At 41.8% G+C, this 11,255-nt stretch overlaps 1 protein-coding gene across 1 annotated transcript in view; it reads left to right on the forward strand.

The window, feature by feature from the left end:
* Positions 1 to 10,673, forward strand: part of chkb (choline kinase beta) — a 61,173-nt gene extending 50,500 nt beyond the window's left edge. The window contains exons 10-11 of the mRNA XM_084334406.1: positions 8,578 to 8,659; positions 9,434 to 10,673. Of these exons, the coding sequence (XP_084190532.1) occupies positions 8,578 to 8,659; positions 9,434 to 9,490 (139 nt within the window). The 3' untranslated portion in view covers positions 9,491 to 10,673. The remainder of the gene's footprint in view (positions 1 to 8,577; positions 8,660 to 9,433) is intronic.
* Positions 10,674 to 11,255: the final 582 nt, after the last annotated feature.

Raw genomic sequence — 11,255 nt, forward strand, 5'->3', positions numbered from 1 at the left:
AGATTTTTTACCAGCCAAAAATCCAATTAGTATTTATATTGTAACGTTTGGCCACTTTAAATCATTGAACAGAGAGAGAGAGAGGTAGGTAGATAGATAGAGAGATAGAGAGATAGAGAGATAGAGAGATAGAGAGAGAGAGAGAGAGAGAGAGAGAGAGAGAGAAGGCAGGCCTGAAAACCTACCTGTTCAAAAAGGCCTTTGACTGTTAGCTTTTTAATTTTATTGCGCTTTTGTTTTTAAATTGTCTGTTTATACTATGTTTTTAATTAACTATGTTCTATTTTTATCTTATTTTTATTCTGTATTTTATTTTATTTGTTTTACTAATAACTATTTTATTTCAATTTTTTTAACTGCACTTTGGGATCCCAGTGAACAAAAAGTGCATTACAAATCCAATTTATTATTATTATTATTATTATTATTATTATTATTATTATTATTATTATTATTATTATTATTATTATTATTATTATTATTATTATTATGTGTGGCTGCCGCCCTGGCGGACATCTGTGCTCTACTAAGTGCACCTTTCTAGTCTAGAGAGAGAGCGCTGATTCCCTGTAGCTGAGCAGGGTTGCATTTTGTCAACACAAGTTGGAACCCTGGAGGAAGCGATATAAGGAAACGAATTGCCAATAAATGTGAAGTTATCTTTGAACCTGTTGCAGGGAATATGCCTCCACATATTTGGTCAAATCAAATGCGAAATAGTAAAATATCAGAGCACAATCAAAAACGCGATTGCAGGGTTTTCTTGTAGGCTAAAGAACGGGTGATGTAAGACCTCATGTGCGTCTCATGTTACAAACTTGACCTTGTGAGCAGAGCGCATCTCATTTACATTTAAAGGTTCATTGTTTGTAAACATTAGAACGGACACGTGACACACACACACACACACACACCAGGCCACGTGAGCGGATCGGCGCGGCCGAGAAATCCGCTCTTCGCTCTTTAAAGCTTGGTCCGCTCTGCTAATCGCTCATGTTGACCCCGCCCCCAAGTCGCTCTCCGCTCGCTCCCCGCTCACCTTGAATCGAGCGCTCCCCGCGCCAGATCGCTCGGCAGTTTTTTTTTTTTTTTTTTTGGAGCATGGTGTAAATTAGCTCAAACTACAACAGTCTACACCCCCTGGGCCCCTTAACAATTGTTTGTATTGAGCCGCATTGTAATTGTACCCATTCTGCAATGTTAAATAACGTTGTTTATCCATTCACTAGCTCTACTAAGCGATGATAGGCTAGCCGAGCCACAATGCTATGGTCGCTGCCATTAACGTTAGCATGTAAGCTAACGTCAACAACAATGGCGTCGATACTTTTTCTAACAGGAGTGAGTGACGGAGGAGGAGTGAAGCCTGAACATGATATCACAGGTTCACCCTTCTCATTGGTTGAAAATGGCCTTCATGTTTGTACATCGCCATCTGTTGCTTTGGCATTGTACTGCATGTATATTATTACATCAGTGTTAAACCACTGTGAGCGGCCTGGAGTGGATTGGAGCGGAGGAGAACTCTCGCTCCGGACGTCGCGCCGACTCATTTTAAAACCCACTCCTCGCTCACGTCAAAACCGGCCGCGCCGCTCACGCTCCGATCCGCTCACATGCACTGACACACACACACAGTTTCAACTCACCACCGCCGCATCATATTGACACCGAGCACAGACGACCCATTACCTGCTGGCCGCGGTAGATGCAGTGTATTTTGTTAGCCGCCAGGTGGCGGGCAGACCTTAAATTCTAATCGCCAAAGAATAAATCTACAAGCCAATGGCGGTGGGCGTGTAACTATTTTGTACCGAACCTTTTTGAGTGCTTTTTCCCACATGTCGTCAGATATCTCAACCCCCAATTCCTCCTCCCATGAGGACTTAATATGTTTAAGGAGGTGGACTGTAATGAGCATAGCTGCCTATAAATTCTTGACAGGGAGCCCTTTAGAGTGGGAAGAGGGGTAAGAAAAATGTCGAGTTGTGTTTCACCAGGAAGGGTGGGGAACTGGGTATCTAAACTGCGGACATAGCTCCGGATCTGTAAAAACCTAAAGAAATTACTTCGGAGGAGACCGTACTTAACCGATAGTTGTTCGAACGTAGCAAAGGTATATTATCGATATAGAGATCCTTAAATGTTCTAATACCGAGACTAGTCCATGTTGAGAAAGCGCCATCAATCATAGAAGGGGGGGAAAGCCGGATTTGAGGCCACCGGAGCAGCAAAAGAAGTTGTGTGCAAGCCAAAGTGGTGTCTAGATTGGTTCCAAATCTTCATTGTTGATTTGACACATACATTTTTTTGTAAAGGGGATATAAGGGCCTAAACTAGTGGCGTGGGCGAGAGAGGACAGTGATGCCGGTACGGACGAGGCTGCCTCCATCTCCAGCCAGACTGGAGGTTAGGACATCCCTCCACACTGCAGCCAAAACTGAACGGTCCTAAAGTTAGCAGCCCAGTAATAGAACCTGAAATCCGGTAGCCCGAGGCCTCCGTCTGATTTAGGCCTCTGTAAGAGCTAGGGCTGACCTTCGAAACTTTTTTTGGCAATCGAAGCTTCGGGGCCGAGCTTCGATTTTAATTCGAAGCTTCGGAAAAAAAATCAATTTTATTTTATTTTTTTTACTTTTTTTATTAATTTTTTTATCTTATGTTGTGGGACTTGTACAGCACTTTGGTAAACGTTGTTGTTTTTAAATGTGCTCTATAAATAAAGTGGATTGGATTAATGAATTAAGTAGCCCCTTTCGTGACTGACGCAGCCAACAAGGTTTACTCGGCTGTGTGATTTAATTCAAGGTGGATCGCTGTTGTCGTTTGAACAACTTCAGATTTCATGGGAACTACCAATCCCCCAAATCAAGAATGTTTAAGATGAATGAAGTAAGATTTTGATTATTTGAAATATGGCCTGTGTAGACTAAACTATGCACAGAATTATGTCAGTCTACAAGGTCCGGAGTCGACATGGTCCGGCAATGTAGACCTTGTAGACTCCACTACAGACCAATTATCAGTGAATGTTCATGCATTTTTAAGAAGGGCTACTTCCACAAAAAAACTAAGAACTCACCAAAACATCTCAGTAGCACCTTATCTAAATGTTCTATTTCATATATGGAGATTCATATTTATTTATGTATTGCATGCATTTCTACATTTTATTTTCTATTTTGTTTATTCATCCCAGTATCTTTCTTTCTTATGTGTGGAATTCTACAAGGCATGTAGGTGTATATGTGTTTGAGGATGATATCCTTCAAACAGGCAATAGTGATGATATAATTTGGGCAGTGCTAAGCTGGGTTACTTTCCTCCAGTGTATTTGTCCCCCGGCCCCACCCAATGGCCCCATGCACACACACACACACACACACACACACACACACACACACACACACACACACACACACACACACACACACACACACACACACACACACACACACACACACACACACACACACACACACACACACACACACACACACACACACACACACACACACACACACACACACACACACACACACACACACACAATTAATTAATTATTTTTTTTAAACTTTGATTTTCTTTTATGTTCGAAGCTTGTGCCATCGAACGAAGCTTCGAAGTATTTAAGACAGCCCTAGTAAGAGCTGCTTTCTTATCCTGGGAGGGTTCTTATCCCATATAAAAGACAAAATCAGTCCATCAATTTTCTTAAAAAATGCATTGGGGAGAAAAATAGGTAAGCACTGAAAGAGATACAAAAATCTTGGGAGCGTGTTCATTTTTAACAGTTAATTCTTGCAGCTAGAGAGAAGTGTACCGTAATTTTTGCACTATAAGCCGCACCTGAATATAAGCCGCAGCAGCTAAATTGAATGATGTGTACATATATAAGCCGCACTGGACTATAAGCCGCAGGTGTTTAATGTTTAATTACCATATTTGTGCACAGAGGGGATTGTCAGGAAAGAGATGGCTGTTTGAGGAAGCTCCCATTTATTAACTTGCAGCAGCTGTGTGCCTGTGAGAGAAGAGCAAGTGAGAGTTAAAGGTGGTGGACTGTAACCTGTAAAATCCATAGATTTAGGAGGTCCCCTAGTGGCCGTTAGCTGTAAAAATCCATAGATTAGCCGCACCGTTATATAAGCCGCAGGGTCGAAAAATGGGGGGAAAAGGCACGGTACCCGGGCAAGTGAAAGGCTTCATTCGAGCCACTTGGAATGCGTCTAGCACACTTCATGCATAGTTTGTTCCATTTCATGTCAGGGACCCGATGGACATCAATACTGGAAATCACGATCAGACAATTGGAATGTTCTTTTTGCAATACCCCCTAGCAAAGGTAAGGACTATATGACATCAATCCTACTTTGATCCGACAATGATTTCACATCGATCGCAATGATCATATGTTACGTACTCCAAAACGTATGCCGTTGCTGACGATCAGAGCATCACAAAACGACCCCCCCCCCTTTGATGCCTTCATGATGAAACATAATACCTATTATATACCTTTGATTTGGAAATAGTATCGTGTCCAGGTGAGCAACGCAAACGACTTTCGCAAAATGCACATAGTGCTCCATAACTCAGCTTCCAGGAATTAGCCCGGATCACTCGAAACTATACAATATTCACCACGGGATAACACGCAAAAGTATACATGAAAAAATTTACTATTTTTTTTTTTACATGTTGGACGAGAGATGGTGACTGTCAAATGAGCCATAGTATTGTCTCCATAGCTATAATATAGAATATAGATATAGCTCTGCAAACATTGTGACGTATAGTGACGTATCGTGAAAATGCCTATCTTTTAAAGCGTGGCCCATTGACTTGTTAAGGTTCAATTTATACCCTGATAAGCTACCCAAGGATTCAATAGTGATAAGGGCAGCGGGGAGAGACGGAGAGATCAGATGTATACAACAATAAACCGTCCGCATACAATGATACCTTATGTTCATGGCCATATCTAACTATACCTTTGATGAGAGGGTTAAGGCGGAGTGCTATTGCAAGGGGTTATATGGCAAGGGCAAATAATAAAGGACTTAAAGGGCAACCTTGACGTGTTGAGCGCTGTAGGGGAAACCAACTGGATTGTGTGTCATTAGTCCTGACTGAGGCTTGAGGGGATGAATACAAAAGTTGTATCCAAGTAGTGAATTTAGAGCCAAAGCCAAATTTATTTAGGGTGTAGAAAAGGTATTTCCATTCCACCCTGTCGAATGCCTTCTCTGCATCTAGGGATATGACAGCCTCAGAAGTGTTGGTCATAGAGGGGTTATGTATGATATTAACTAAATGTCTGAGATTAAAGAATGTCTATTTTTTATAAATCCTGATCAGGCGACATAATTGACAGAAGGACTGATTCTAAACGTATTGCTAGGAGCTTGGCTAAGATTTTATAGTCTACATTTAGTAGGCTGATTGGACGATATGAAGCACATTCCAGAGTTTTTTTTTTTTTTTTTTTGTATTAGAGATCGTGGCTAAGGTAAGAGTCTGTGGGAGAGTGCCATTTACAACGGCTTCATTGTACATTTTGTTTAGAATAGGGGCTATCTTAGGAAGAAACTTCTTGTAGAACTCTACTGTGTAGCCGTCCGGTCCTGGACTTTTCCCAGATTGAAGAGATTTTATGGCCATAGATAGTTCAGTAGTAAGTGGCTGTTCTAGTTTTCCAACCAGATCCTGGCTAATTAAAGGTATATCGAGGGAGTGGAAGAAGTCATCCAATTATGAGATATCGGGTTCGTTTTCAGATGTATATAAAGATTGGTAGAAACGCTTAAACTCGTTATTGACCTCTTTGGGGTCTGAGGATATCCCAGACGATGTGCAGACTTTAGGAATCTGGTGTGAAGATGAGACCTGGCGCAGCTTGTGAGCCAGTAATTTATTGGCTTTATCTCCTTGTTCATAATAAGTGCTTCTAGATTTGACAAGCAGTTCAGTAACCTGATCTGTCAGTAGTATATCATGTACTGCTGGCAAAGCTAGACGCTCCTTATAAGCATCTGGAGATGGTGACACAGCATATATATTGTCTAATTGAGCGATACTGCGCTTCAGCACAGATAGTCTGGTATTTTTTAGTTTCCTCTCATATGCGGCATATGAAATTATAGATATGCTTTCAAAGTTTCCCAGAGAGTCGATGCAGAGATGTTTGGGGTTCTATTTGTACTTAAAAAAAATCGATTTGGTTTGACACAATGTACAAAGTTGTCTTTACTGAGCAGGTGGGTGTTCAGACGCCAAGGTGGTCGTAGATTGATGGCAGCCTGAAAGACTACTACTAGGGTAACAGGGGCATGATCAGAAATAATTATTGGATTATACGAGCATGAAGATACGGAATGAAGAAGTCTGTCGTCTACAAGGAAGTAGTCTATACGTGTAAAGGTGTGGTGGACTGGTGAGAAAAAAAGAGTATACTTTATACCAGATGGGTTAGATCAGTGGTGCCCAACCAGTCGACCTCGATCGACCGGTAGATCACGCAGATCCACCTGGCCGCTGTGTGTATTTGCCATGTCTCGCCCCTGCATCAACGGAGGCACAGTATCCAATACACATCATACATCCTGTCCAGGTATAATCACTGAGGCCACGTCTGGTCAGAGGAGCGCAAAGTGCTGCGACGTGCATGCGCGAGCGTGCGTGACAGCCCTGCGCAGGTATATCGTCTGGTCTTTTGTTAGTCAATGTGTACTCAGATATTTGTGATCGACACTGTCTCGTAACTAAAGCACTTCCAGGGGGGGAGGGGGGCTTTCCAGGCCAAGCATATAAAGCTGATGATAAAGTTGATTCATCTAACCTGGACACTCGCAATGGATAGGTCTGTTGTCGGAAGCGGCGCGTCACGTGCGTGTGTTCCAAATGCTGGCAAGAGAAAGGCAGAATTTAGTAGTAGCGATACCAGAACTACTGAAACGGAGTAAAAGAAGTTATGATCCTAAATACTTGGCATATGGATTTACTTGGACTGGCCAAGAAGATGACCCGAGACCACAGTGCGTTTTGTGTTACGAGATCCTTTCTAACGAGAGCTTTAAACCAAGTAAATTACAGCGGCACTTGGAAACTAAGCATCCTGAATTTAAAACGGTGATTTGAAGCCCATCATCTGTAGCCACATAGAAGGGCTCATTGATCAATTTTGGAATTATTTCCCCGAAAGAAAGAGCACGGACAATTTGAACAACTGGATCCAAGATCCGTTCATTGCACATGCCGCTCGCAACAGGCCTCCCTCTGTCTGAGCAGGAGGCGTTGATCGATCTTTCATGTGACGAGCTACTGAAAGTCAAGTTCACTGGACAGGCCCTCGCAAAGTTTTGGATATCAGTCTGGAACGACTACCCAGTGCTGTGTAATGCTGCGCTGAAAAAGCTTGTCCTGTTTGCATCAACATACCTCTGTGAAGCGGGATTCTCGGCTCTGACATTAATAAAAAATAAATGCAGATCTCGCATCAGAGTAGAAGCGGATCTGCGCCTCTTTCAGCACAACGCAGCCACGTATCATGGAACTATGTTCAAATGTACAAGCACACCCTTCCCATTAAGTCTCGTTTTTGTTTATTCTTGAAAAGCGCATGTGAACGCATAAAAAATTGCTAAATATGCCTTGATCGTTTTATAAATGTGTATACAGAAACAATTCCGTTTGGTAATATTCATTCATTTCATTAATAACATTCTTGTCATTCTTGTAATTCCTACACTACACTGTTACAATGACATATAAAATATCATATTATATTATATACCCATTCAATATGCACATGACAGAAAATATTATATGCCATATAATATTTTCTGTCATGTGCATATTGAATGGGTATTATTAATCTACTATTACTACTAATACTAGCCGAGAGTATGTCAAATTTGGGCTGGTAGCTCTCGGCTAGGTGGCAAATTAAAAAGTAGATCTTGGTTCAAAAAAGGTTGGGCACCCCTGGGTTAGATCTCCAAGGGTCAGTGACCACATAATCAGACATAAAGGTCCGGACCACCCTAGCTGAGGTTGTCAAAGTAGTAGGTTTAGTGGAGGAACGGTCCAAATGTGGATCCAGCCAGCAGTTAAAGTCACCTCCTACTATCAACATGTGGGAAGACATATCAGGGAGAGTGGAGAAAACAGATTTTTTTTAAATCCCCATTGTCCCAGTTAAGAGCATAGATATTGACAAGGAGTACATATGTGTTAAATAACCTACCACTGACTATTATGTATCTGCCATTGCGGTCTGCAATCACATTGGAACATGTAAAAGGCACTGATCTGTGAATTAGAATAGCCACCCCCCTGGCATTACTCTGACCCACCCATCTGCATCTAAGACTGGAATGTTGTGAGGTTTTAAGATGAGTCTCCTGCAGAAAAATTATGTTTTATACATGGTCACTGGTCTAAATGCAAGCGTTTTGCTCTATTTTTATGCAAACTAAAATGTATAAGATTATCTCCATATTAAACACATGTTACGTATATTATGGTATGTTGGCATTGTTAGTTGAATGCTTTATTCCTTCCTCGACTTTGTAGGTATGCATTGGCATCACACTTCCTCTGGGGCCTGTGGTCCGTCATCCAAGCCAGGATATCAAAGATTGAGTTTGGCTATATGGTAAGAGGAACCGTTTAATAGCGCTAGTAATGATGAATGAATGTTTATTGTAGAAACACTCATTCTGAGTGTTATATTGTATTAAGATAAGATATTCCTTTATTGATTCTTTATTGAAATCCAGGCGTCGTAGCAGCATGGGGGAGGGGAGGTACAGGTATGGTCAGGGTAATGGTAGAAGACAGTGGCTCGGGTGGTAGAGCAGTCGTCTGGTAATCCAGAGGTTCCCGGTTCGATTCCCGGACAGCGTGTCGAAGTATCCTGTAGCAAGACACTTAATGCACCATTTACCATTTAAGACATAAATATAGACTAAAATGATATTAAAGATAAGCAGTGTAAACAATATAATTAACTCTGAATATAAGAATATGAGCAAGTAAGTGTGATCAAAGGTGCATATGAGGGTATGCCCCATCAGTTATATTACATTTATATTTTGTGTATCCAAAGCGACTTACAAGTTCTGTACGACAAGTCAGCAGGAAGGGTACAACTCAAACAGTGTTGAAACTTGGGTGCTGCAGTGTTGAGTGCATAGTAGTATTGACATATTAGTATAGTAGGTAGTAATATAGGCAAGGGTGATTATTTAGTGGAAGAGTGCATAATAGTAGAAGTAAGACGTTTTTTTTTTTATTATTATTATACGTTACATGTTAGGGTTTCCTCACTGTACTTTATGCTTTTTCATTCTACCTCTGCTGAAATTGTCTTAGCATATCCTGCCGCATTCCACATGAAAGTAAAAGCGTTTGTCTTTTTGTCTTTCAGGATTACGCCCTGTGTCGATTCGACGCCTACTTCAAGCAAAAAAAGCTCTTTTCCTAAAGAATGTACCGTACTTTTCGCACTATAAGCCGCACCTGACTATAAGCCGCAGCAGCTAAATTGAATGATGTGTACATATATAAGCCGCACTGGACTATAAGCTGCATGTGTTTTAATGTTTAATTACCATATGTAAGGAGTGGAGCCTGCGGCTTAATTTGACTCAACACGGGGAAACCTCACCCGGCCCGGACACGGAAAGGATTGACAGATTGATTGCTTTTTCTCGATTCTGTGGGTGGTGGTGCATGGCCGTTCTTATATTGAGCTTTAAGTTCCCACCTCTACAGAGAATGACTCCCACCTCTACAGAGAATGACTCCCATTGGGACACAATACTGTCGGACAAATAACAAGAATTAACTCATTTACAAGTTGTATTAAGTAAATAAGGGAACAGATAAATAACATTTCAATGCAGTAAAAAAAGCAATATTTCGATTTTCGGGTTTTGTCCACATATAAGCCGCACCGTTATATAAGCCGCAGGGTCGAAAAATAGGGGAAAAAGCTGCGGCTTATAGTCCGAAAAGTACGGTAACATTGTTCTTATCCATCCTTATCATCTTTCTGTATGTTGTTTGAGAGTTAGCTCAATGTGTAAGACCGGAAAGTGCTTGACCTTTTTCCAACCATCTACTTCTTCTACAAGTTTCCAGTACTGTACCATGCAGACCAGTTTTCTGACCGAATGACGGCGGACAACTCCAACACTGTACACAAGTGGCATCCCTTGTGTGTCGGCAATCCAGTATAACGCACTTAACGTCTGGTGTTTTAAATGCAACGGGAACAGCTTATTTAATTTGTATCGTCCCAAAACTATTGTTTTGATGATTGATTTTCTTCAGCTCACTTTTGGCTCCAAGGGTCCAAAGAGGAATTATTTCACGTATGTATATTGTTCTGTGTCACATCGTAGGGTTGATTATTAATCGGCAACGCGGCCAGAGTTGTTTTTTAGCGTCTCAGAACTGAAGTCATACTACAGTCACAACCAGGTCCTTTTCTATTTCAAAGCCGCAGATCACATTAGGTCCACCATGTTGAATATATACTGTATGTATATATATTTTTTTGATGGGCATGTCTTGTTTACATATGTCTCTCCTAGTCTAGACTAGAAGTTAGTCATTCTACCTTATTTTTCTGAGGCTCAATTGTATGGTTCATAGATCGCATAATGATGACAGTTATGAAATGTGGTTATATATCATACTGGTCATCGCGTCTTGCTCCTGCCATTATGAGAACTCTTATCTCCTAGCACCTACTGTGCTCATGAACAAACAATTTGCACCCATGCACCTGACCAGGCCACGCCCCAGCGTCCTCTTATAAGACGCCGGACATGGTCACACTCTACCTTCCTCTTTTTTTGTTTCCAACATGGACGCTGCAGTGCACTCCATGAACTAGTTATGAAATGCAGAGAGAAATTACACAATGTTGGGTTTTCGTCTGAGATTTACCAGCCCCTGGAATCTTCTCGGCACATCCTAACAGCGCATCGGGCCTGTCCTGGGGTTTCCTCGTCTCGTGACGCGGATCGAGGGACGTCGCACGGCGGCTAGCTGTCGGGCTAGGTCACGCACAGGTAGGGCCTGCGCTGCCAGGCATTAATGCTAGCATTTGTGATACTGCTCGTTGTCCCGTGAGACAGCCGAGTTGTGTATTGGCGCGAGGGGCAGGATATCTGGGTAAACATGGTCGTCATGACTCTGTTTTGGGTGTTTTCCCAACTATCCTAGTGCGCGCGGCTAAT

This window comes from Notolepis coatsorum (genome assembly GCF_963971535.1).
Source record: "Notolepis coatsorum genome assembly, chromosome: 18".
Lineage (NCBI taxonomy): Eukaryota > Metazoa > Chordata > Actinopteri > Aulopiformes > Paralepididae > Notolepis > Notolepis coatsorum.